Source organism: Rousettus aegyptiacus, unplaced genomic scaffold (assembly GCF_014176215.1).
Source record: "Rousettus aegyptiacus isolate mRouAeg1 unplaced genomic scaffold, mRouAeg1.p scaffold_m13_p_9, whole genome shotgun sequence".
Taxonomy (NCBI): Eukaryota; Metazoa; Chordata; class Mammalia; order Chiroptera; family Pteropodidae; genus Rousettus; species Rousettus aegyptiacus.
In genome coordinates this window covers 73,551,033-73,578,569 of record NW_023416312.1, presented here as the reverse complement: position 1 = coordinate 73,578,569, position 27,537 = coordinate 73,551,033, and the positions used below count along the sequence as shown (strand labels likewise).

At 38.0% G+C, this 27,537-nt stretch overlaps 1 protein-coding gene and 1 pseudogene across 1 annotated transcript; both read left to right on the top strand.

Moving 5' to 3' along the window:
- Positions 1–1,961: 1,961 nt before the first annotated feature.
- Positions 1,962–22,041, top strand: CUNHXorf56 (chromosome unknown CXorf56 homolog). Its single transcript, XM_016137245.2, has 7 exons — positions 1,962–2,133; positions 4,812–4,929; positions 13,241–13,282; positions 14,836–14,974; positions 15,763–15,852; positions 16,456–16,548; positions 17,744–22,041. Exons 1-7 carry the CDS (start codon positions 2,010–2,012, stop codon positions 17,804–17,806), a joined length of 669 nt encoding a protein of 222 aa, XP_015992731.1. The 5' UTR covers positions 1,962–2,009; the 3' UTR covers positions 17,807–22,041.
- On the top strand, positions 19,431–22,041 carry LOC107506535 (annotated as a pseudogene).
- Positions 22,042–27,537: the final 5,496 nt, after the last annotated feature.

Genomic DNA, 27,537 nt, shown 5'->3' with positions numbered 1-27,537 from the left:
CATTTGTGGAAACTTGTTTTCTCTCTTGTTATATGAGCACCTACATAATGTTCTTGATTTTACCTCTTGGCCCTCAAAGCCTAAATTAATTACTCTCTGGCCCTTTACAGAAAAAGTTTACCCACCCCTGCACTAGACTACACCACATGAGGGGGCAAGACTATTTATAATTGATCACTGCACAACCAGTATATAGCACAGTGCCTGACACACAGTACAAAGTCAATAAATACTGAATAACAGAATCAAAGGGATGACATTGGACAAAGCCCTAAGGAGCAAACACTGTGATTCTTTAAATCTTGGTTTATATCTTGTGTATCTTGAACATTCCGGCTAACTTGCCAATTTTCTAGTCATAAGCTCTTGCTATATTCAGTAAGTTCTCTGCTAAAACCCCACTATTTTGGTGTCGTCATCTGGATTATTGAAGTTATTCAATATAAACTGTCTTAATGTCCTTATTCTGGGTGGCTCTTGGATCCTGTCCTCCACAAAGAGCATTCTGGGAGAGTTTCTTAGTTGGGGAAGGGAAGGGTGGAATATATTCCCTTATTCCTGTGGCAAACAGGATCATTAAGATGCCTCTATTTGCAAATCATTTACTTGATGAGGGTCTAGTACCCAAAATGTATGACAACTCTTACAACTCGACAATAAAATAACAACCCAATTAAAAGTGGGCAAAGGATTTGACTAGTCATTTCTCCAAAAAAGATATATAAAAGACCAATAACATGTGAAAAGGTGCTCAACATCATAAGCCAGTGGGGAAAGGTGATTTAAAAGAACAGAGATACTCCTTCACACCCACCATAATGGCCATGATCAAAAAGATAGACAAAAATAATTATTGGTGAGGATGTGATGAAATCAGAAACCCCCCTTTACACACACATAGATTCCTGATAGGAATATAAAAATGGTGAAGCAGCTTTGGAAAACACTCTTGGCAGTTCCTCAAAAGGTTAATCATTAAGTTTTCATATGACCCGGCAATTCTACTCTTAAATATATATACCCAAGGGAACTAAAAACATATGTCCTCAAAAAAACTTGTACGCCAACGTTCATAGTAGTGTTGATCATTACATTCAAGAAGTGGAAACAACCCAAATGTCCATTAACTGAAGAATGACTAAACAAAACGTGTTATATCCATGTAATGAAAATTATTCAGCTATAAAAAATTGAAGTTCCTTTTTACTGATCCATTACTTTTTATCAATTCACACTATAACATGGATGGACCTTGAAAGAAGTTAAGTGAAGTAAAAGAAGTTAAGTGAAGTTAAGTGAAAGAAGCCATACATCAACAACCACATAGTGTATGCTTTCATGCATATGACATATCCAGAAGATGAAAATCCATAGAAACAGAAAGCAGATTAGGGGTTGCCAGGGGCTGGGAAAGAGGTGGGGATTGACTGCTAAAGTTCTGGGATTTTGGAGGGAGATGATAAAAATGCTCTGAAATTAGATAGTGGTAGTGATTGTACAACTTTGTGAATATACTAAAAAACACTGAATTATACACTTCAAAGTGTGAATTTTATGTCATGCAAATTATATCTCAGCTTTTAAACAAATGTCCTTACTTTATTTGGTACTCATCCTGAATACAGCCATTAAAATCAGAGGCACATCTAAAAATGCACTACACCTATAATGTGTATATATATATAGTCCTTAGTTATATTTGGTTTTATATATGTATATATATGCATATACACATGCATACATGTATAGATGTATAAATGAATAATTGAAATAACATTAAGAGTGTCCCGAGTCAAGCAGTCCCAGCTAACCTAGGCCAAGGCAAAAGAGGTTCTGCTCTGGATCACCCCTGAGCATTTTAGCCTAATGGAACCTCCCGGAAGTCCACATGACTACTACTGACACGTGACCAGAGTTAACATAGGGGAAAGGCTTGGCGCGCGGCTATTACGTCATTTAGGTGCGACCCTTATTTTTGGCGTGGAGTTTGTGGGCCTCTCTTTTGAACCATGCCAAAAGTTGTGTCCCGATCGGTCGTGTGCTCTGACACCCGGGATCGGGAGGAGTATGACGACGGCGAGAAGCCCCTCCACGTCTACTACTGTTTGTGCGGCCAGATGGTCCTGGTGCTGGGTGAGTAGGCGGGAACTGGGGTAAGTCTGCAAGCAGCGAAACTTTGGGTTCTTGAGTGCGAATTTTCTCTGGCTATGATCTGGAACACATGTCTCTGAAGGTTGGTGGACTTTTGCTCTGCATCAAAATCCTCCCTACACGTCCTGGTTACATTACAGGGCAGCTCTTCTGTTTTCTATTTAACCTTGTAACTTTGTATCCAGACCTCCCTCAAAACTGAATTCCTCCTTCAGAAAAAATAAAAATACAGTATCTTCCCCTCCACTCACTCAACTTCTAGATGCAGTTAATAGCTCTTATCTTAAAGACTCTTCCTTGACTCTACATTCCCCCCCCAGTTATAATCTTATTTCTTTGCTTTTTTAATATAAAACTTCTAAAAATCATTGCCCACGTTAGCTGTTTGTACATCCTCACTTCCCATTCCCTCTTGACCTCACTTCAGACAGGCTTTCTTTCCCACCTCACCATCTAAACCACATGTGTCAAGGTTAATAACCGAACATATTACCAGTTCCAGTGGTCAATCAATGCTCATTTTAGTCCTCATCTCAGTGGCATTTGACACAGATGAACACTCCATCCTTCTTGAAACATTCTTCATTTGCTTCCAAGACTCCACACTCTCCTGATATTCCTCCTACCTCGATTTTGCCCCTTCTCAGTGTCTGGTTCCTTTTTCTGTCTCAAACTTTTAGGCATTGCAAGGCCCTAGGGCTCAGTCTTCTCACCTGTTCTCAAACTGTACTCACTTCCTAAGTGATCTAAACCATTCCCAAGCCCTAAATACCATCTGTATGCTGATGACTCTCTGTCTTTAACTTGCATCTCTCCTCAAACTCCAGCTGTCTATTCCATGTTTCCACTTGGATGTCTAATGGGCCTCTCAAAGAGCTCATGTTCAAATTTACTTCATGATTCCCTGCTCCCTGCTCTCCACTGTTCCCCTCAGTCTTCCCTATTGCAGTCAGTGGTACCACTATTTACCCAGTATTTCAGAATCGCTCTTGAAATCTCTCTTTCTTATACCTTACATTCATCCAGTCCATCAACAAATTCTTCAGTTGCTTCCTTGAAAATCTATCCAGAATCTGCATACTTCTTACCACCTCCATTTCTACTGTTCAAGTCCAAGCGACCATCATCCCTCACCTGAATTGCCACAATAGTCTTTTGCTCTCCACTCTTTGATCTCAGTGGTCTGTTTTCCACACAGCAGCCAGAGCCCTGCTTCAAAGCGGTGTTTTCCTATGACACCGAGAATAAAACCAAAGTCCATACCAAGACCATACATGACTAGACCCCCAGCTGCCTTTCAGATTTCATCTCCTAACACCCTTCCTCTTGCTCACTGCACTCCAGCCACAGTGGCCTTCTTGATATTTCTCCATCATGTCAAAATGTTCCTGCAGGGGAAATGGTATTTCCCCTGCCTCGACCACTCTTCCCCAATGCTTCCTTACTTCATTCAGGTCTCTGCTGGAATGGTACTTCTTAGAAAACTCTTCCCTGGCCACCTTATGTAAAATAGCACCTCTGTCACTCTTTGTCCTCCTACCCTGCCTGATTTTTCTTGGTAGCACTTATCACTATCTGAGATCACTGTTCCTCCTCTTAATATCCTGCCTAAATTTTTTATTAGTACTTATCATTATCCAAGATCATAGTATATAATTCTTATTTTAAAGTTTTCTGCTTCCTCTGCTAGACTTCATGATCCCCTGCTCAGGTCATCAGTTCAGGGACTTTGCTTTATTCTTTACTGAATCCCAAGCACAATGTTGGAACTGTGCCAGGATGCTAGTGTATTTATTGAATAAGCAGATTTTCTTTTGATCACCTAGGGTTGGGTCTGAATTCTTTTTATGCTTCTTATTAAATGCACAGAAGCTCTCTTACCCTTTCTAAGCCTTGATTCCCTCATCTTAAAATAGGAATACTAAATGTCTACTCCAACAAGTTGGTGTGAAGAATAATGAGCTAACGTGTAAACTACCTGGTGTTCTCTAACTCCCCTCTCCACCTCCTCCATTAATCTCGAAACAGTCTATCTAATCACTTGACTTCTCTGTGACCTTTTAGGTACTTAATTTGCATTATATCAATTTTCCATGTGCTTCATGATGGTACCTATTTTTTTCCTGTATGCTTTCATTGTTTTCAGATTAAAACTCCTCTAACTGGGGTGGGAGATTTGCATACTATATATAGCATGCCACTTCTTCTCTCTCTCCTTCTCTAAGCATTTATCCACTTTTCCCAATGCTTTCCTCATAAGCATTGGAGGACACTTGATTGTCTCTTCTGATTCTAATGCATTATATTATAACACAAATCAAGTGTACTATGACACATGAATCACAGAAATACTCATAGAAAACTTGAATCACAGTGCTGAGAAGGACTGTTGGGATAATCTTCATTTTTTCAAATAAAGAAAAAGACTCCAAAATGAGAAAGTGATCTGCCAAAAACCACCAGAGTAGTAACAGAGCTGGGACTAAAATTCAGGTCTTCTGACACCAAATCATTTTTAGTTGGAAAATTCAATAATAGGCCTCAATAAGCAAAGTAGTTACAGTAAAAATTGCATAGTTAGCAGCCCCACTGAAAACTTCTGATTGTCTCAAGGTATTTTTCAGTAGCTCTAGTAACCAAATACTTCTACATTCCTTCAGACTGTCAGTTGGAGAAATTGCCCATGAGGCCCCGGGATCGGTCCCGGGTGATTGATGCTGCTAAACATGCCCACAAGTTTTGTAACACAGAAGATGAAGAAACTATGTATCTTCGCAGGTAAGAGGTTGATGTTCTCTGTCTAGGATTTCCTTATTGTGTTAGGGTCTAATTCTGAGGACTATAAGTACCCTATCTAGTGTGGGACAGGTCATCCATTTGGGCCCAATACTTTGACATTTGTGGTAAATCTCTATAACTTCTGTTAATGCAACAGTATCTTTTATTTTGTTTTGTTGAAATGGTGCTTAGAAGTAATTCTATTGCTATTTGAGGGCTGTAGTTTGTTTTTTTCCAAGTAGAATGAGTTCGTTCAATTTATAATCTCCTGGAACACACTGTGTGCAGGCACTGAGCTAGGCACTCTATCTGTGAAGATGAATAAAACACTGTCCTTACCATTAAAGAGCTCATGGCTCAGTAAGGGAATAGGCTACCTATTGTCCTTGAAATAGGATTTCACAAAGTAGATGAGGGGAATGAGGAACATTCTAGATGGAGGGAATATGGAAGCATTCAAAGCATCAATATGGTTGGTGCACTTGGGAAATTTGAATAATCCTTTGTTGCTAGAGCCCAGATCACTCTACCAGAAGAGGTTCATGCCTCCTAATGTCAGGACAGAGTAAAATGCTGAAGCGCACAAGTTTGGACCTTATCTGTAGGCAGTAGCCATCTCCTCTTTTTAAGTGGAGGAGTGACACAGTTAGACCTCTTTTAGATTTGGAAGTTGTTGGTATACAGGATGAATTGAAACCTGGGAAGGGATAAAATTACATAGAAATAGTGTGGAACAAGAAGGAGAGAGGACTGAAGATACAATCCTAAGAAACACTGACATTTAAAAAGCAGACAAAATAATTGGAACAGAATTAGGAGAATCTGGTGATGTGAAAAACAGGAGAGGACAGAATTTCAAAAAGAGTGTGTGTGTGTGTGTGTGTGTGTGTGTGTATGTGTGTGTGTGTGGTGGTCATCAATAGGTGCCAATGCCACAGAGAAGTCAGTACTAGGGAATTAAAAAGTCCATCCATTCATTCATCAAATATGTCATTTACTGGTCTCCTACCATGTGCCAGGCACTGTCCTAGAAGTCTAGAATATTTGCATATATTTCCTAAACTGGGCGGCTTAAAACAACAGAAATTAATTCTATGGAAATCTGAAATTAAGGTGTCATCAGGGCCATGCTCTCTCTAAGGGTTCTAGGGGAGGATCCTTCCTCGCCCCTTCCTAGCTTCCTGTGTTTGCCAGCAATCCTTGGCATTTCTTGTCTTATAGATGTATCACTTCTCTGTCTGTATCATCATATGGCCCTTCTCCCTGTGTTTCTGTCCCTGTGTTTCTTGTTATAAGGACACCGTTCACACTGGATTAAGGGCACATTCTACTCATCTTCATGACTTCCTCTTAACTAATTATATCTGCAACAACCCTCTTTTCAAATAAAATCACATTCTGAGGTTCCTAGACATGACCTTTTAAGGGACATTATCCAACCCAGTACAACTAGTAAACAAAGAACCCTACCTTTATTGAGTTTACATTTTAGTGTTGAACCAGAAAAAGCCACAGACTGGCATCTAGCTATGCTTATTTAAGCAATTAAACTGTTATAAGCCCACACTAACGAAAAGAGTTAGAAACCACTGCTAGGTGACATTCAGTAGTCAATCAGGCATCGAGCATATTTGTTACAACTGAGCTGCTAGAATTGTGCTGTTGAAGAGAAAATTGGTTATATACAAGATACAACCAGAGGTGTAGGTTATAATAAAACTTATGATTCTTAACTTTTTCTGTCTGACTAATTTAGCTTAGCATGATAATCTCAAGATCCATCCGTGTTGTCACGAATGGCAGTATTTCATCTCTTCTTATGACTGAGTAATATTCCATTGTATATATGTACCACATCTTCTTTATCCAATCATCTATAGAAGGATACTTCAGTCGTTTCCATGTCTTGGCCACAAAACCTATATGATTTTATTAACTAATGTCACCCCAATAATTTTAAGTAAAAAAATAAAATAAAACAAAACTTATGAAATTCACAAAGGTAGGCCCTCTAGGAAACATCTGGGAAACACTGTATTATGGTACATAGGAGGGTTTATAAATAACATACCCTATCTAAAGTTAATCCATCCTCTTGTGTTTTTTCCCCCTTCATTAATTTTTATTTAGATTTCTGATTTTAAAAAGTATTAACTGACTATGTTTAGAATCAGTAAACTATGTATTATATGTTTATGTAATATATGTTATTACATGTTACATAATATAATTGTATATAATTATGTATAATAGTATTACATATTATATATTAAATGAATATATATTATTCTGTTAATACAGAAAGTAACAACACAACTAAGCCATAGACTTCTACTATGGCACTACAGGGCTGATGCACTCAGCTCTAGGCCAGAAAAACTGTGTGGTCCTAGGCTGAACTAGAAACCCTGCAATCCAGTCAGCCTGATCCTGGAAGCAAGCCAGCATCGGGCTCAACCTTAGTGCTAGGTATTGGCCAGGCCAATGGGCTCTGGCCCAGTGACTCTGTTGGGCCACAGAGTTCTTAGAGTTTACCAACAAATAGGTATGTTAAACTCGCCCCTTGGTCGACATAGTTCCTGTTCTGATCATGAACAGTCTTTCCAAAAGCCCGCTCTAGTGTGCCCCCCTGCTGTCCAGAGCAGAATTTCAATCTGTTCTTACCTTTCCTCTTTTGTAGCCAGCTGAGTGTGGGAGCACCAATTACTGAAAATATGGCAGTTTGCCCAATGCAGGCCCTGGAGCCTATCACTTTCTACCTCCATTCTAAAGTACCTCTCCTTGACATTGTTGTCCCCGAGTCCCCTCATTCCCTCATCCACTACTTCCCCAGTTGCAAATCCAGTGGGTGATTTTATCTCTTTACATGTCTCTCCAAACGTATTTGTGTTGCCCAAGCCACGCTCGATGCTGTCTCCTTCCTTGATTTCTGTGAAGCTGCCCTTGTGATTCGCCTTCTACTTCTTTGGCTTTCTCAGTCTTCTGGATTCTTCTGCCTGTCCATTAAATGTTGGTATTCTCCAGGGCTCTGACCTCAATTTTATCCCCTTTCTCTTTATATTGTCCTTGGACATTCTCACCATGTTTCATAGCATCAGTTACACTGTTACACTTATATGATGATGACTCACAAAATCTAGATCTGTCTACATTTCTGTGCCCAGAACTGTATATCTAACTGCCTACTCTACCTTCTTCACCTGATGTTCTACCTCAGATCCAACATGACTAAGGCCAAACTCATCATTTCTTTAATGTGGAAAATACCATAGATTGTTTCACTCAGCACCACTCCAACACTCTTCTTTTATACTTGTCTTTATACTAGTGTCTATAAAGTTAGGGCACATATTCCAGCCTCCCCCCCCCAAAAAAAAACAAACAAACCTTAGATTCTGAATGTGCCTTAACTTTTGCCAAATAAAAGGGATGGAAGTAGAAATTGTTGAGCAGGGCTTCCAAGGAAAGCCCTTTTTGCTCTTATTTAATTCTGATTTTTGGAAAATGGACTTGATGATTAGAGCACCAGAAGCCATCCTGGGACTAGGAAAGAAAGGCCACAAGAACTGTAGAGCTTTTGCCATGCTTTCTTTAGGTCTCAACCATTGCCGGGAGCCATCTTCCTGTAGACTTTTTTTATATGAGAACAGACTCGTGCTGAAGCCACTGTAGCCAGGTCTCTGTGACTATCAGCCAAACGCAATTACTTCTTTTTCCTCCTCCTTCCAGGTGACACCACCATTCATGCAGTGGCACAAAGCAGAAATCTGGAGCCAGTCTTCTCTTTGTCTTATCCATCTCTACCCCCACCACTCCTTTTACACATTCAGTCATTCACCATGTACTATCAGTTCTACCTTCTAATCTCTCTTGTGGCTACCTCCTCATGTTCACCCTGCTTACACTGCCCTCATTCCAGTACCCAGCATCCCTTGCTTGGGCTGTTGAAGTGGCCTCTTTCCTGGTCTTTTTGCCTCTAGTTTTACTCTCCTTTAGTCTATTTTCTACTGCCTGAATGATCTCAAATGCACATTATGTCAATGTCTTCAAATCTTTCAGTGAGTCTTCATGACCTACAACCGTGCCTTTCAAACATTTTTAGACAATGAATCCTTTCTTCAAATAAAATTCTTACCCAGAAATGTAAGTAAGCAGGAAGCTGCTCTGTTTGAGGAAGAGTTGAGCACAACCTATTAAGGATGCTTTCCCCTCCCCTATCCAGTTTCATTTAGGGGTCATTATGGAGCACATTTTTAAATTCTTGGTTAGCAGGATAAAAATCTAAGCCTGAAGGCTCTCTATGATCTGGCCCTGGCATGCCTGTTCATCGTCATCTGCTGGTACATGCTTGATTTTTTTCAAACAACTAACAACATTTATCTCATAGTTTCTGTGGGTCAGGAATTTAAGAGCAGCTTAACTGGCTGGTTCTGGTTTCTCTTGAGGCTGTGGTTAATAGATTGATCATGGGTGAAGTCTCGATTAGGGCTGGAGGTTCCACTTCCAAGGTGGCTCACTTGCATGGTTGACAGAGGAATGCTAACTGCTGGGGAGCAGCCTCAGTTCCTTACCACAGGGATCTTCCATGGGCTGTTTGGGTGTCCTCGTGACATGGCAGCTAACTTCTCACAGTGAGTGTAAACCAAGACAGAGAAAGGCAGAAGCCACAATGACTTTTATATCCCAGACTCAGAAATCACACACTGTCATTTCAGCAGTGTCCTATTAGTGTCACAGGTCAGCCCTGTTCATTGTGGGAGGGGACTGTGCAAGGGTGTCAATACCAGGGAGCAAGGATCATTGGGAGCCATCTTAGAGGCCGTCAGCTACAACCAGGGAGAATGTTTTTTTTTATTCTCACCTTCTCTATCGCATATATTCCTAGAGATTAAGGGTAGGAAAGACAACCAAGGTCAATTATTCTAAATATCTAGCTCATGTCACTTTTTAATAATCATACCACTTAAAAGCCTTGTCTCATTTACATTAGAGTCTCAATATCTCAAAAAGATAAACTTTTTGAGAGTAAGATCCCTTCCTTGTGCTTCTGAAACCCTTAGGACATCTTGTTTGATTCTTGGCATATAGTTAGGAATACATCTAATTTTTATAAATTTGACAAAATTCCATTTGTCATAGGTATTTGAAGATAAACTCAGTGGGAAATATACAGCCCCCTTTATCTGATATTCCTGTTTAAAAGCTCCAGCTTCTTAGGTTGGCTGACTTCAGGATTTAGAAGTCAGCCTCATGGAGAATCTTTCCTTTCAGGTTGAGGTTAAATTTAGAATCCTAGTAAGAACCAAATGGGATACACAAAATGAAAGATATTGTGAGTGCCCTAGTCCAGTGATATTAGCAAATGGGAGCACATTTGACATGAGGAATACTTGTAAGCAGAGAGGCACAGTGTTAAAATTGGTGGAGAGCACAGACTTTCGAGTTATACCCCAAGCAGCACCACTGTATTTCCTCTTGTTATGTGCTTCCTGGAAGCACAAAAGTTTTTTTTTTTAATTTTAATCAAATCCTGTTTATGTATTTTTTTCTTTGATTGCTTGTGCTTTATTCAGGTTTTCTATTTCTTTTCTCGTGATTTGTGGTAGTTCGTCATTCTGTCATTGTAGGAATTTGTCCATTTCATCTAGGTTATCTAATTCATTGGTGTACAATTGTTCTTAATATAATCTTAAATTTTTTTTTTATGTCTGTAAGATCTGTAGTACTCCTTTGATTTTTCAAGGACTAGACACAGACTGTAATTCTCTGAATATGTTGTGCTGTTTGCCTTTGTACATAGTATTCCCTCTACCTGAAATACCATTTTCTATCAGGACTTTCAGCTTGAGCATTACCTCCTCATGAAGCCTTCCATAATTGCCTCAGACAGATTGGTGGCTCTGACCTCTGTGTTCCCATTACACTGTATACATTCCTCTATTTAAGAACTTACCTCCATGGTTATAATTTTTCCTCACTAAACCGAATTCTTAAAATAATTCATTCAATAAGTGTTTATTGAATGTCTGTTTTGCTTCCAGTACTTTGTTCAGCATTGGAGAGAGAGAGTGGTGAGACAGACAGGCTTGGTCTCCACTGATTTCTGATCTCATGGACCTTATCATCTAGTGGGGTGACAGAAAAATAAAGTAATTGTGATTATGGAAGGTCATATGAATGAAGCAAAGGTCTCATACAGAGAATGACATGAGAACCTCTTAGAAAAGGCGGTCAAGAAAGTCCTCTATGGCTAGGCGATATTTAAGCTGAGACCAAAAAAGGCAAGAATGGGACAGCTGTAGCAAAGTGGTAAGAGCATTCCAGGCATAGAGAAGAGCGTGTGTGAAAGGTCAGAGTGGGAAAGCACTTGTTTCAAAGAACAGAAGGAAGACTGGTGTGGCTAGTGCATGGTGAGAGAGGGAAGGAATGTGTGAGATGAGGCAGGGGCCCAATTATGGGCTCAGTTGCTGCCTGGTAGGCCATGGTAAGGAATTTTATTCTGGGTGTCTGGGAAGCCACTGTTGATTCTATTTAGAGAATTTGAGTAAGACAGTAGTGGAAGCAGATTCTAGAATAAGTGGTCAGATTTTTATTTTAGATAAGAATTTAGACTGGAGAAGACCTAACTAAGTCAGTCTCTGTCTCTCTGTCTCTCTCTGTCTCTCTGTCTCTGTCGCTATCTGTCTCTCTCTTTCTCTCTCCCTCACGCACACATACAGAAAGTATTGATTTGACCAAACAAAGGGAAAATGTCAAAGACAAATATCAAACTTGGGAAGAAATATTTACAAGGCTCTTTAACATTGGCAAGTCTCCTCAAGACACAATAAAAAGACAGCTTAGTAGTCAAAGAGTAGGAATTGACAGTTCACCCCACCCAAAAAAAGAAAATATAAATACCTATTAAATATATGAAAAGGTACTTAACTTCACTCTTTAAAAAAAGAAATACAAATTATGAGATCACATTTTTCATGTGCCAGATTGGCAATAGTGTATTTTAATAACATGTTGGTGAGACTGTAGGGAAACAAGAACTCTCTCACGTTGGTGGTTGGAGTGTAAATTGGCTCAACTTCTCTAGAGAGTAATTTGGCAGAGTGTCTATATCAGAATTTAAAGTGGATACACTTCTAGGAATTTATCCGACAAGTAAGAGACATTTTGGTTCATCCATACAAGGGAAGACAATACAGACCCTGTAAAGAATGAGGCAGCTCTTTGTCAATGATGGGGAAGGATCACATATATATTTTTTTAACCAAAATATATTTTTAAGTGAAAAAATCGGTAGAGAACAGTATAAGGTATGCTACACTTGTCTAAAAAGGAAAGGAAAATACATATTTTCTCTATATACCAATAAGGATTCTTTGCTTGTGTCATCTATCTCTGGGAGGAACAGAAGAAACCAGAAACACTATTTGCCTCTGGGGAAGAGAACTGGGTGGGTGGAGGATGAATGGGGAGCATATTTACTTCTCATTTTATACTCTATGTATACCATGTGCACATATTTCCTATTAAAAAATTGAAACAAACAAAGGGAGGGAAAGTGAGGAGACCAGTCAGGAAGCTGTGACAATAGTCCATGGAAGAGAGACTGAGCTAAGATGATGAAGGTGGAGAAAAGTAGACAGTTCAAGATCTCTTTTTGTTTTTTTTTTTTGAGAGAAAATCCACAGGATTGCTAATAAGGTCAGTGTGGGAGATAAGGGAAGGCGAAGACTCAAGGGTGAGTCCCAGGTTTTCGTTAAGCAACAGGATGAGTGGAAGAGTTGGTTATGTAAGTTGGTATTGTGTGGGCTCTTGAGCTTGACGGCTTAGGCTTGAATTCAACCTATTCTACTCACTAACTCTATGACCTTGGGTAAATCATGTAAGTGCTTTGTACTTAGGAGCTCTCATCTGTAAAATGAGAATGCTGATATGACCTACCTACAGGGTCGATGTAAGGATTAAATTAATTAATACATGTCCACTTTAGTACAGCTCCTGACATATGGTAAAAGCATATGGTTGCCACTATTGTTGTTACTGTTGTCACTGCAACTGTGACTGCCGCTGTGACTATAACTACTAATACTTCTCTTTCTCCTCTGTCAGGGAGATGCCTGACCCCTATTAGGAGTTCAGTAAATATTTGTGGAAGGATAGAATGCTTTAAAATTAATGCATGCTTAATAACCAGTTGATCTATAAAATGAAACTTTTGAAAGTTCCTTTTAGAATTTAAAGAAATGAGATAGTGTGGTTGATAGGTTATGAGATTTGTTCATAACTTTTTCTTTAACTTCCATTTTCTGTGCAGACCTGAAGGCATTGAACGACAGTACAGGAAGAAATGTGCAAAGTAAGTGTTAATAGTGTGGGTTCCTCCAAGTAAGCAAGTAGAGGCAATAATGTGTTAGGAACAGAATTATTTGGGTACAGTTCTCTATTGTATCTTTAGCCTTATAATCTCAACTGCCTTCAAACTTCAACTACCCAAATACCAATATGCTTCTCGGAAAGACTAGTCAAAATTACATCTCTGATCAGCTGGCCACAAAAATGGGTATTTTTTAACATAATTTTTTAAATTAATAAAATTAATAAAATTTCCCCAAATTTCAACCAAAACATACAGTCATGTCACACCACCATGACCATGATATAGCACATTCCCAGTACCCCATGTACCCTTTGCAGTCAGTCCCCTTCCTCACCCCTCTCCCCTGGCAATCACAGATCTGCCTTCTATTACAATGGTTTTGCCTTTTCTAAAATTTCCTGTAAGTTCTACAATATGTGTTCTACTACATAGAATATGCATCTATTACATCTGGTTTCTTTCACTTAGTGTAATGTTTTTGGGATTCATCCAAGTTGTTATGTACATCAGTAATTTGTTCCCCTTTATTACTGAGTAGTATTCCATTGCACCACAGCTTGTTTCACTGTTTACTCATTGAAGGGCATTTGACTTGTTAATGGTTTTGGCTATATTACAAATAAAGCTTCTGTGAACATTCTAGTATAAATCTTGGTGGGAACATTTGTTTTCTCTTGGAGTGAGATTACTGGGTCATAAGGTAAATGTGACATACTGTAATTAGTGTAATTTAATCCAGACCTATTTTAGGATCACAAACCCTGGAATTTTATTTAATGCTGAATTATATTCAGCATTAAACATATATATTTCCAGCTTTAGGTTAATAGAATATTAAACTATAGTAAGTTTAATCTCATTGACGTAACTACAGTTACATATTGACTCTCAGAAGACTCAGACTAGGAGAATTAAAGCAGGGAAATGGCTAAGAAGGCATTTTAGTTCACATCCACACTGGATTCATTAAATTGGTTTTATCAGATCTTATAAGTCTCTTTCATTTAGCTGGAAAAGTAATAAAAATGACAAGCCAAAGAAAGTGAGGCAATTACTACGGTAATTCGTATGCCAACTGTTGCATTTGAGCCTTTATACTCCCTCTTGACACTGCAAAAAAACAAAACAAAACAAAATAGACAAACTCTGCAAATAGTTACCCAGGCACCTGAGAAGAAGGGTAGCAGTTTTGATTGGAAAGAAACTAGGAGCAGGAGCCAGTGTTTACCAAACTTGTCTGATGATAATCACTTGGGATGCTAAAGAAAATGACAGATTCCCAGGCCGCAGCCCCCAGATTTGCCGAATCAGATCTTCTGGGGGAGGGGCCTAGACATTTGATCAGCAATTTTAACAAGCACCTTCAGAGATTTTTACTGAGTAGTATTGGGAAAAACTGGGAAGAGCTCATCATTAGTTTATGCCACACACAGAAAAAAAATATATTCCCGGAGTCTGAGCACACTTTGTGAATCACTGTTTTGGGGATCTGGATTCTGAGGGCTCCCAGAGATTCACTCTGCTGTTCCCAGGTGTGGACTACCACTCTTCTACCAGTCCCAGCCGAAGAATGCTCCTGTGACCTTCATTGTGGATGGAGCAGTAGTCAAGTTTGGCCAGGGTTTTGGGAAAACGAATATATATACTCAGAAGCAAGAGCCTCCTAAAAAGGTAATTATGATTGAAGGAGACAGACGGGTTAAATATAGCTATGGGTTTAGCCCTAAATTTTAAAATAAGATGATAGTACATGAGAAAGTGCCCTTTACGGGGGTATAGCATTACATCCCCATGAAGGGCAGTTATGTAGGTGTAACATATTATATAGATGTAACGTCTATATAACATCCGTGTTACATAGATGTAACATCTACTAATGTGTTCTTTTTTTTTTCCGCTACAGCTGCCCTGTGAGTAAAGTTAGAAATTGTATGGTTTTTATTTACATCTGTTTCCTTCCAAATTTCTTTTTCCAGTGTGAACAGTTAAAAATGGAATGAATCAGGCTAATTTTTAAATATACTTTAAAAACCCTTGATAGCAAATGTTAGAAAAATATAATGCAAATAAAAACATTGGTACTTTTACTAGAGTAGAGCATAGGGAATATAGTCAATATTATTGTAATGACTGTGTATAGAGCCAGTTGAGTGATAGAGTAATCGGGGTGATCACTTCATAAATTGCATAAATGTCTAACCAGTATACTGTATACCTGAAACTAATATAATAATAATAATAATAATAATAATAATAATAATAATAAAGTGGATCTCACGTGCTGATAAAAAAAACACACTGGCACTTTTAGATAGGCCAGCCTGTCTCAAAGAGGTAGGTGTTGTCACCCCCAGCATCTACCTCCCCCAGCTCCCAGGCATTCACACGCACACACACAGACACACAGCTCACAGAACCTCTTGCTGTGATCTATACTGATTCTTCTTCTGAAACTCCAGGTGATGATGACCAAACGGACTAAAGACATGGGCAAGTTTAGCTCTGTCACTGTGTCTACTATTGATGAAGAGGAGGAGGAGATTGAGGCTGTAAGTGCTTCTGCTCTCAAGGGAATTGAACTGAGGGTGGTGAAGGGAATGGGGCTCTAGAACTAAAGCATCCCAGTAGCAGAATAATTAGAGACTTTGCTCATAGACCTTGCTCTGCCAGTAAGACACTATGATACTGGCTAGTTCCTATGTCCCTAGATTCAGGCTATCTGTAAAACGAGAACCAGGGAGTTGAATTTGATCAGCCTTTTTTTTTTCATACTGTCTTTCTGAGATGACTTGGGGAGAAAATCCCTTTTCCCTCTTCAGTTTAGATACTGTTGGGCTCAATGATTTCAGGTCCCTTCCAGTCCAGCTCTAATGATTTAAGAGTCTGCCCTTAGCAGTAGCAGCAATTACCTGGTAATTCAGTATAATGATGTTTACAGAGAGAGATGTTGTCTGTTATTTTTTTTAAATGGTTTTGGTTGAAACCTGAACTCTTCTGGATTACTGAAAAGCTAAAGAGTTGAAAGGGAACAGAGTCCTGCCATTTCAGTAATGATTTCATAATTCGAGTGGTATATAAATTGCTACTTAAGGTCTCTGTTGTTACTCTTTGGTGAGACTGCTGGCTTAAGGATGATTTTTTTTTTCCCTTAGAGGGAAGTTGCTGACTCATATGCACAAAATGCCAAAGTGATTGAAAAACAGCTGGAACGCAAAGGCATGAGCAAAAGGCGGCTGCAAGAGCTGGTGAGTGGCTTGGGGTGGCAAGGTGCTGGGCTTGACTATTTGAATCTTTTGGTCTGGAAAACCCTCCAGCAGTCAGGGACATCCTTTCGGAAGTCTTTTGGGGGTTACTGGTTTGGTTGGCTGCCAGATTTCTAACCCTGAGCTGTGACTGTCAGTATACCCTGTTCTGGAGTAGTGAGCACAGGATCCAGGCCCTACATGGTAGTATTTGTTATCTGGCCCCTACTAGAATGATATTTTAATCAGCTACTTGTGGTTCAAGGTCAGGAGTTCAGGATCAGGGTTCATGGAACTTTCCCAGGATGTAATAGCATACAATATTGCTACATTGGTGCAACCAGGATTGGGGCCGGTCACTGCTTCTTAAAGTGCCAGTACCACCACCAGTTTCCACATTATTCATGGGCTCATACAGCATGCACATCTATGTATGATGGTATCTACATTTTTGTTTTCTTGATAATAATTGACTTATAATATTTCGTTTAAATCAGACATCACTGTATTGCTGCCTCATCAAAAGGTATACCAGTCTGTCATAGTGACTGTAGAGGAATTTTTGGTGATAAGAGGTAGCGGTGCTTGAGAGCTCCTTACCTTACCATAGTGCTTATCACATTTTCTGAGGGCTAGTGCTTTATTTCTTTTTTTTTTAATTTCCAATTTGTCAGGAACAGATTTATAACTTATAAAATGCAATAAAAATGAATTTACCTCAATTCTTATTATTTTATTGTTTTATTACTCTATCAAATGACTGTAAAGGTCTCTAAATGCTTACTCTCAATTTGTGTATGTGTCTCGCTTGGACTGATATCAAACAATTCATGGACCACACAACTTCAAGTAGCACTGTTCTAGAACAGTACTTCTCTTCCTGTTGTGCCAACAGCAAGATACTGGTATGCCACGATATTGATTTTCTTGGCCCTTCAGGGGTCCTGGGGCTGTGGGTTTCCTGCACTGATTGCCTTGTGTTTTTATGCCACTTTGCCATATAATGTTACCATTCTCTTTGTGTGTCATAACATCAGAAAAGTTGGAAAGCAGTCACTAGAGTTTTATAATGACTTTAGAACCAGTATTCTAGTTTGTATACTAAATGAGCATGGATGAATAGTGTTTGGGCAGTTAGAATAAGGAAGGAAAGAAGTTCATGTTATGTATCAGAACATATACTTTTCTTCCTCCCCAGGCTGAGTTGGAAGCCAAGAAAGCGAAAATGAAGGGGACCTTGATTGACAACCAGTTCAAATGATCAGGACCGTTCTATGAACCCAGGCGAAGGCAAGCATTTAGACCAGGAGGCAAAAGAACTTTTTCTTGACTGCATGGACTGGCTCCTACTTTTATGTCCCGACATGAGGTTTTATGTTGCCTCCTAAATTCAGGGAGGTCTTTGAGTCCATCTAATCTGCTTTCTAGTGATGGACTTTTCTAAATCTTTCTGAATATGGGTCTTCTGTGCTATTTTTGTGCACCTGATGTAAACTTCTTCAGCTGTGTAGAAACACTATGAATAGATCAATGCTGGAGTATCTCTAGCTTCTAAAGTAGCTGTTTTTATTCCTTCTTCAAAGTTAGTACAACGTGTAAAGATTTTTGAAAAAAATATTATGATGCATCATAGAAAAAAGTAGCATGGATTATATTTAAAGGTATAGCAGGTTAGATGCTTTTAAGTAATTGTCTTCTTAGACTGGCAGGTATTGGCTATGTTTTGACTCTCTGTATTGTCAGAGAAAAATCCATAAAAAGGCAGAATCTATATAAAGCCACCTTTATTTCAGATATGAGAGCTATAGGTGAGCCATCCTTTATCAGACTTTGCACTTAAAGAAGAAAAGATGGATTGAAGTAAGGGGATAGGATAGCTGAGATGTGAATGAAAATGGAGCCTCAGTGAGCAACACAAAACAGCTACCATCCTGTAGAGCAGCTAAGAATACTGCTTCCATGTGTGTGTGCATGGGAGGGAGATATTATAGAGTAAGAAATGATGCTGAGATATAAAAAAGTATCTGTTGAGTATCTTTTATTTCATATTTGCTATTTGTGGAGAAGTCTTTTATATAAGTATTTAATGCCATGCTGCTTCAGTGATAGCCGTATGTAGTATTTGTATTCATGTTTTAATCTGTTCAACTGTATTACAAGGTATTGGGGCAGGAAGAGTGTTTTAACCTCCTTATATTATCTATAGTGGATTGCACTTAGTAGGTGCCCAAGATGTGTATGTGAGGTGCTGTTGGTAAATCCTAGGGCATTTTTCTTTGCTTTTTTTCTGATTTTCTTATTTGGAAGGAAAAGTAGGTTAGAGTAGGAGTAGATGTGAACTAGCAAGAACTTGGAGAAAGAGGTGGAGGTCCTGGAAAAGCCCAGGGTGGTACCATCCATCTTCCTAGTCATTTGCCTGCATTCAGTGAGGTCTTTGCAAATGAGTCTTACTCTCTACCTCATTTTCTGTTAGGCATCATGTGGATAAACAACCAGAACCTCCACACAATTCCTTGACCTCAACTCCAAACAATGACCTTTACCTTTACCTTCATGCCACTTTAGCTACAAACTGCCTTGGCCACAGCCTGGATGTCATCTACGCCACCTCTGAAATCCAATATTTCGTTATGTGCCCACAGCCTCCTATCATTGCTACTCTCATACTATCACTTTCACTAAACCTATTTGGTTTTGTTTTTAGATTTGAAGGGTGATTATTTTATTGTAGTAATAATCAAGAGTTCAAGTTTCCCAAATCCCATAGCCAATAAGTGATACAGCCAGAAATCTGACTTTACAACTATGCCAAGCTACTACTCCTGTGGGATTTTTAAAAATATATATATTATTGAGAACAGATTGCAATTTCATTTGGAGACACCAAGTAAAGTGCAATGTAGAGATAATTGCATATGGCCACAGCTGATGAAGTGGTGGCCTTCTTTGGACAGCACTGCCCCATCACAGGGGGAAGGAAGGCATCTTCTTTGTTGTCTTCCCGGGATGGTAGGCCAACAGGGGATGCTTTTGTCCTTTTTTGCTTGTGAGGAATATGTACAAAATGTATTGAGGACACAAAGACTTGTTGGGTAAAAGATACGTTGAACTCCTTGGGAGCACAGCAGCCAAAGTTCAGCAGGTGTTGAATTGTTTCTTCTTGGCCCTTCTCATTCCACTTCCAACCCCTCCCATGATTCCAGTACTATGTCAGCAATTTGTGCCCCCCACAAATGTTAGAGACTGTATATGCCTTTGAGGTCTTCCCTCTGTGGCCACAATTGAGGACGTTCTGGACTTTCTGGCGGAGTTTTCCACAGATATTCGAACTCACTGGGTTCACATGGTATTGGATCACCAGGGTCTCCCCTCAGGAGATGTCTTTATCCTGATGAAATCTGCGGACAGAGATTTTATGGCTGCACAGAAGTGTCAAAAAGAAATGAAGGACAGGTGCACTGAAGTCTTTTGATGTTCTGCTGAGGAAATTAATTTTGTGTTAATGGGATTGCGCTTCAAATCGAAATGGCTTATCCCCACCACCATGCAAGTTACATGCCTCTCTCCTTCCTACACATTTCCAGCTCCTGCAGCAGGTAGTTCTACTGAAGCTGCCATTTATCAGCCCTCTGTGCTTTTGGATCCATGAACACTGCAGCCCTTCACAGCATGCTACCCAGCGGGCACTTAGCTCTTCATGAACTACACAGCATACTATCCCAGCACCGCAGGTTCACCCAATAGTCTTGGCTACTTCCCTGCAGCTGCTAATCTTAGCGATGTCCCTCCACAGTCTGGCATGGTGATCAGAATGCAAGGCCTGGACTATAATACTAGAGTTAGGAAGTTCTTAACTTCTTCCAAGGCTACCAGTATGCAACTGAGGAGGGGCTTGTACACACAAATGATCAGGCCAGGACTCTACCCAAAGAGTGAGTTTGCATTTAAGGGCCCCAGCAATTATACCATCCTTAGAATGAAGTATATGAAAGACGTATGGTGATTTTCAAACCTTCAGTCATAAGACAGCTTCTAGCAACTTCAGGGAAGTTTGTCTATAATCTGGCTGCTGTACTTTTAGCAAACCTAATTGGACAGAAGGCTCGTGCCCTATCTTTTGGTAGAGTGGGAGACTTGAGCCAGCAAAGCCAAATCTTTGTAGCGAGCAGCATGCCTGGCTCCTTGCTGATTGCAAACAGGCATTTAAACTGTGAATTAGAAATCAGATGTCTCCATTGCTTCCAACCAGTGTGGCATCAAAGGTGTTTCTTAAGTTTCACGTCTTGGGGAAAAATAATACTTCACTTATGTCTACCATCTTCATCAGGAACTCTGTTATGGAAGCTTCATTTTTGTGTGTTCCAATTCTTCTCTCTTCATCTCTGTTTTCTGCATAATCACACCCTCTTACTAAATAATTCAAGAACAAAGTCTTAGAATACTTAAATCATATACTTAAGAAATAAAACTAATATTTGCCCAATCTCTTGGCAATCATGATGTCTTATAGATACAAACTAATGAAAATGATTTTCAGAACACCTTGGGATAAATGAGAAGAAATAGCGTACACACCTCAAAACATACATAGTTAAAAAGTTGGGTCTTTTTTCTCAGCAGGTAGCAGATGAAAATAAGAATGAACCAGGGCACAAAATGAGAAACCAAAAACGAAGCACCTATGTGTAATTAGTAAATTCTACTCTGATCTATAATTGAATATCATGATTTCATATGTATAATTTATATTGTACTTTTCATGTTATTGATGGTTTGGACTTTAATAAGAGAAATTCCTGTTTTTAATATCACAAAAATGAGAATATTTGAACAATGTAGTCGATGCATCAATGTACTAACTGAATTGAATGCTTGTATATATTAAAATAGCCTTAAGCCTTTTTCTGTAATGCCTTAACTGTCAAATAATTAAAACTTTTTGAAGCATAGGATTGTAGTCAGCATGCTAGACTGAAAGGTAAACCTAATGTGGTTGAAGTAGGTACTGATGCTGTGTTTAGTTGTATTTTTGCTACAAAAGTGCAATATTAGAGTCCAGTTAGTACTGCTGCCTCCTATAACTCCAAAGAAGAAAGGATTTCACTAACTCAGCGCATGTTTCTTTAAGTTACTCATTGTCCTTTCTTTACTTGAACGCAATGCCACACAGAATTAAGTGGCTGCTGTTTTTATTTGCTTTGCATTACTTTGATTTACACCTTGTAGAAACAAACACCCCCTGTTCACTTGACTAACAATGGCCCTTTAACTGCAGCAGGAAAAAAAAATTTTGTGAAAATTGGTGGTAACTGGAACTTATGATCAGAAAAAGTTCTTTATACTTGATGCCTTCGATGTTGTCTGCCCAAAGCTCTGAAAGACTTTAAGATAGACAGTAATATTTATGTACAATACTACTGAGTTTTTGTAGAATTGTTACATTTGATTATAAAACTCACCTGTTTAATCTCAGAATAAAATGAATTGCTTAGAGGACTTTCTGTAGCAAATGTTTGGTTATCGGTCTACATATTTTCTGCAATATTCGTCCTAAGATAACTAACCTTAAACCATTTTAATATCTAGTTCAAATTACTCTTTTTACTTCATATATTTTTATTTTTTATTTTTCAATTATAGTTGAGAATCAATAATATTTTATATTAGTTTCAGGTATACAACATAGTGGTTAGACATTTATATAACCTATGAATTAATCCCCCTAATTAGTCTAGTACCCATCTGGCACTGTACATAGTCGTCGCCATATTATTGACTATACTCCCTATGCTGTATTTTACATCCCCATGACTATTTTGTAACTACCAATTTGTACTTCTTAATCCCTTCACCTTTTTCACCTACCCCTAACCCACTTCCCATTTGGTAACCATCAGTTTGTTCTCTGTATCAATGAGTTAGTTTGTTTTTCTAGAAATTTAGAATTTTATATTATACATTAGATGTTTATGTAAGTAAGAAATGTTGCATTTTTCAAAGGAATTTCCCCTGCTTCCCTGTCTTCACTATCTTCCTCAGAACAATAAAAAGTAGCTACTACTCTGTAGATAAGCTGCTCCATTGTGCTGGGCACTGATTATAACTTCATGTTTCAAGTCATTATCATTTCAAAAAACTCCCTTTCATTTCACTGCACAGTCTCACTGCACTGTTTCACAGTAAAAATGTACTCTTCTCAAATTAAAAGAGCCTGAACAAAAGCTAGAGGTCCAAGGATTTTAGGTGTGACTTAGTAACAGTGTCTACCAGTACAAACCTTCTATTTATTCATATTATTAAAACTATAGTACTAAAAATGAAAGCTGCTTTAATGAAAAAGGAACTCAAAAATAAGATCATTAAATATAACAACACATTTTGAATATAAATTCCATATATTTCCTGATATCAGGTAAATATCTAAACTATCTATCTTGAATTCTGGACTAAGAAAAAGGTCAGAGACAATTACAAAAAAGGTGTTTCGTATTATCAGGTCCTTTTTGAAAACAATGAGGTCCTCTGGGATAATCATTTAGTCTTTCTTTTGACCAGAGATTTCTGTTGGTCCTTCTGTCGGTAATCCATTTATGTCTGCACCCATATAGTCTACTTTGCCTTTATCATTGGATTCTTGTATAGCTTTTCTTTATCCAATCACCTATTGATGGACATTTAGGTTGCTTCCATATCTTGGCTATTGTAAATAGTGCTTAAGTGAACATAGGTGTGCATATATCTTTTTGAATTAGTGTTTTGGTTTTCTTCAGATAAGTACCCAGAAGTGGAATTGCTGGGTCATAAGGTAGTTCTATTTTTAATTTTTTGAAGAATCTCTCAACCGTTTTTCATAGTGGTTGCACCGATCTGCCATCCCACCAACAGTGCATGAGGGTTCCCTTTTCCCCATATCCTTATCAACACTTGTCATTTGTTGATTTATTGATGACAGCCATTCTGACAGATATGAGGCAATACCTCATTGGGTTTTAATTTGCATTTCTCTGGTGATTAATGACTTGAACATCTTTTCATATGTTTACTGGCCATCTGTATGTCCTCTTTGCAAAAATGTCTATTGAGGTCCTTTGCTCATTTTTTAATTGGATTGTTAGATTTCTTGATGTTGAGTTGTATGAGTTCTTTATAAATTTTGGATATTAACCCCTTGTTGGATATATCATTGGCGAATTTCTTCTCCCATTCAGTAGATCCATCTTTTCATTTTGTTGATGGTTTTCTTGCTGTACAGAAACCTTTTAGTTTGATGTATTTCCATTTGTTTATTTGTTTATGTTTTCCTTGCCTGAGGAGATATATCAAAAATATTATTACTAAAAGCAATGTCAAAAGTTTACTGCCTATGTTTTCTTCTGGGAGTTTTATGGCACCAGGTCTTACATTTAAGTCTTTAATCCATTTTGAGTTTATTCTTGTATATGGTGTAAGAAGGTGGTCCAGTTTCATTCTTTTGCATGTATCTGTACAGTTTTCCCAACACCGTCTGTTGCATAGACTGTCTTTACCCCATTGTATTTTCTTGCCTCCTTTGTCATACATTAAAAGAACTTTTAGGTATGAGTTTGTTCCTGTACTTTTTATTCCATTCCACTGATCTATGTGTCTGTTTTTATGCCAGTACCATGCTTTTTTGATTACTATAGACTTGTTTCATAGTTTGATATCAGGTTTGCACGATACTGTCAACTTTGTTCTTTCTCAAGATTGTTGTGGTTGTTGAGGGTCTTTTGTGGTTCCACATAAATTTTAGGATTATTTGTTCTAGTTCTGTCAAAAATGGGGATTGCATTGAATCTATAGATTGCTTTGGGTAGTATGGACATTTTAACAATGTTAATCCTATCCACGAGCTCAGTATGTGCTTCCATTTATTTGTATTTTCAGTTTCTTTCTTCAGTATCTTATAATTTTCTGAGTACAGGTCTTTTACATTTTAAATTTATTCCTAGGTATTTTATTGTTTTTGATGCAATTGTAAATGAGATTGTTTTCTTACTTTTTCATTCTGATAATTTGTTATTGGGGTATAAAGATGCAACTGATTTCTGAATATTAATTTCATATCCTGCTACTTTACTGAATTCATTTCTAATAGTTTTTTAGTGGAATTTTTAGGGTTCGTATATATAGTACCATGTCATCTACAAATAATGACAGTTTTGCTTCCTTTTCAATTTGTATGCCTTTTATTTGTTTTTCCTGTCTGATTGCTGTGGCTAGGGCTTCCAATACTATGTTGAATAAAAGTGGACATCTTTATCTTGTTCCTGATCATAAGGAAAACACTTTAAGCTTCTCCCCATTGAATATAATGTTAGCTCTGGGTTTGTCCCATATGGCCTTTATTATGTTGAGCCATGTTCCCTCTTTTCCACATTGCTGAGAGCTTTTATCATAAATGGATGCTGGATTTTGTCAAATGCTTTTTCTGCATCTGTATTTCATTTTGTTTATGTGTATATCATGTTAATTGATTCACAGATACAGAACCAACCTTACATCTCAGGAATAAATCCCACTTGATCATGGTGTATGATCTTTTTAATGTATTGCTGAATTCGGTTTGCTAATATTTCATTGAAGATTTTTACATCTATTTTCTTCAGGGATTATTTTTTTGTAATGTCTTTGTCTCTCATTGGATTCAAGGTAATGGTGGCCTTACAAAATGAGGTTGGGAGCCTTCCATCCTCTTGAATTTTTTGCAATAGTTTGAGAAGGATAGCTGTTAATTCTTCTTTTAATGTTTGGTAAAATTCATAAGTGAAGCCATCTGGTCTGGGACTTTTGTTTGTAGGATTTTTTGACTACTAATTTGATTTTGTTTGTAGTAATTGGCCTTCAGCTTTTGTTTCTTCTTGATTCAGTCTTGTACGATTGTATGTTTCTAGATATTTAACCATTTCTTCCAAATTGTCCAATTTGTTGGCATTTAATTGTTTGTAGTATGTTCTTATAATCCTTTGTGTTTCTGTGGTGTCAATTGTCACTTCTCTTTCATTTCTGATTTTATTTATTTGAGGTCTCTTTTTTTTTTCTTCATGAGTCTGGTTAATGGTTTATCAATTTTGTTTATCTTTTTAAAGAACCAGCTCTTGGTTTCATTAATCTTTTGTATTTTTTAAAGACTCTATTTTGTCAATATCTGCTCTAATTTTATTATTTCCTTCATTATGATCACTTTGAGCTTTGTTTGCTATTCTTTTTCTAGTTCCTTTAAGGGTAAGGTTAGATTGTTTATTTGAAAATTTTCTTGTCTTGAGGTAGGCCTGTATTGGTATGACTTTTCCTCTTAGAAGTGTTTTTGCTGTGTCCCATAGATTTTGAGTCGTCGTATTTTCATTTTCATATGTTTCAAGGTATCTTTTGATTTCCTTGATCTCATTGTTAACCAATTAATTGTTTAGTAGAATGAGATAATGTGTTTTTCAGGTTTCTTTTTTTTTGAAGGTAAAGAACATTTATTTACACACAGAGAGCTATTCCAGTGTCCACAGTATTAACACTGTAAGTAAGCCAGCCTTAGTATTTTGAAGGGGATGCACTTGTCATAGCATCTCTAAAACAGCAAACCCTTTGCATGCTTATCCATTATCTGGAGTGACAGGACTAACGTGAGAGCATCCAGACTTCTCATTTATCTTGTTTTGTTTTTTTTTCATTTGTACAGATCAGCTGTCTATTCTGACTGCATTTTAAAATAAAAATATACTGGTTAAGCATTGCCTCAGGTGTCTATTTTATTTTTTGGCTGAATTCGTAGAAGATTACAGTAGCAAGGAGAAAATTGAATTGAGCCTGACAAAAAGGCATGAAAAGCTTCTTCACTCTGAATACTCTGCAACAAAATCCTTTTTAAAATTTTTTTTCTTAATAGTATTTTTTTATTTTTTCAGTTAGAGTTGGCATACAATAATAGTGCTTAGACATCTATATAGCTCACAAAGTGATCAGCCCAATAAATCTAGTGTTCCTCTGACACTGTACAGTTATTACAATAGTGTTGGCTATATTCCTTATGCTATTCTTTATACCTCCATGAGTATTTTGCACCTACCCATTTGTACTTCTTAATCAATTTCCCATTTTTTACTGACCCTCCCAACACCCCCCCACCATCTATTAACCCTCCAAATGTTCCTGCCTCTATGAGGTTTTTCCTGGGTTTTATTGTTTATTTGTTTTGTTCTTTAGATTCCACATGTACATTTGTCTTCCTCTATCTGACCTACTCTACTCAGTACAATACCCTCTAGGTCCATCATGAAATATCTTTTTCCATCCCCTTTTAGTGTGTGTGTGTGTCTTTCAGTGAAGTGAATCTCTTGTAGGCAGCTTATGTAAGGGTCTTGTTTTTTTATCCATTCAGCCACCCTATATTTTGATTGGAACCTTTAATTCTTTTTCATTTGAAGTACTTGTTAATAGACATATAGTTATTGTCATTCTTTATTTAGATTTTTGATGCGTATTTTTTTTTCTTCTAAAAGAAGGTCCTCCAACATTTCCTGTAATACTAGCTTGGTGATGATGAACTCCTTTAGCTTTTTCTTGTCTAGGAAGCTCTTTATCTGTCCTTTGATTCTAAATGATAGCTTTGCTGGATAAAATAATTTTGGTTGTAGGTCCTTGCTTTTCATCACTTTGAGTATTTTGTGCCGATCCCTTCTGGCCTGCAAGGTTTCTATTGAGAAATCAGCTGACAGTCTTATGGAGAGATCCTTTGTAGGTAACTAATTGCTTTTCTCTTGCGGGGGGTTGGGACTGGTCAGCAAGAGGTATAGGGTACCCGAGGCCACAGCTGCTTCTTTGGGTTTTGTGAGCCTTTGAGATATTTTGTGAATATTCACAGCAGGAACCAAGAGAGTCCTTTTATATGGAATAAATCACTGGAGGTAGTTTGGGCGGGCCCGCAAGTTGAGAGAGGTGGAGTCTCAGGGAATCCCCTGAGTGAAGTGATTTGTGTTATCC

Excerpts from the sequence above, each read along its gene's own strand:
- CUNHXorf56 (XM_016137245.2), top strand. The coding sequence starts at position 2,010 with ATGCCAAAAGTTGTGTCCCGATCGGTCGTGTGCTCTGACACCCGGGAT. Across the intron at positions 2,134-4,811 it reads CCAGATGGTCCTGGTGCTGG|ACTGTCAGTTGGAGAAATTG; the intron begins GTGAGTAGGCGG and ends ACATTCCTTCAG. Across the intron at positions 15,853-16,455 it reads AGGAGGAGGAGATTGAGGCT|AGGGAAGTTGCTGACTCATA; the intron begins GTAAGTGCTTCT and ends TTTTTCCCTTAG.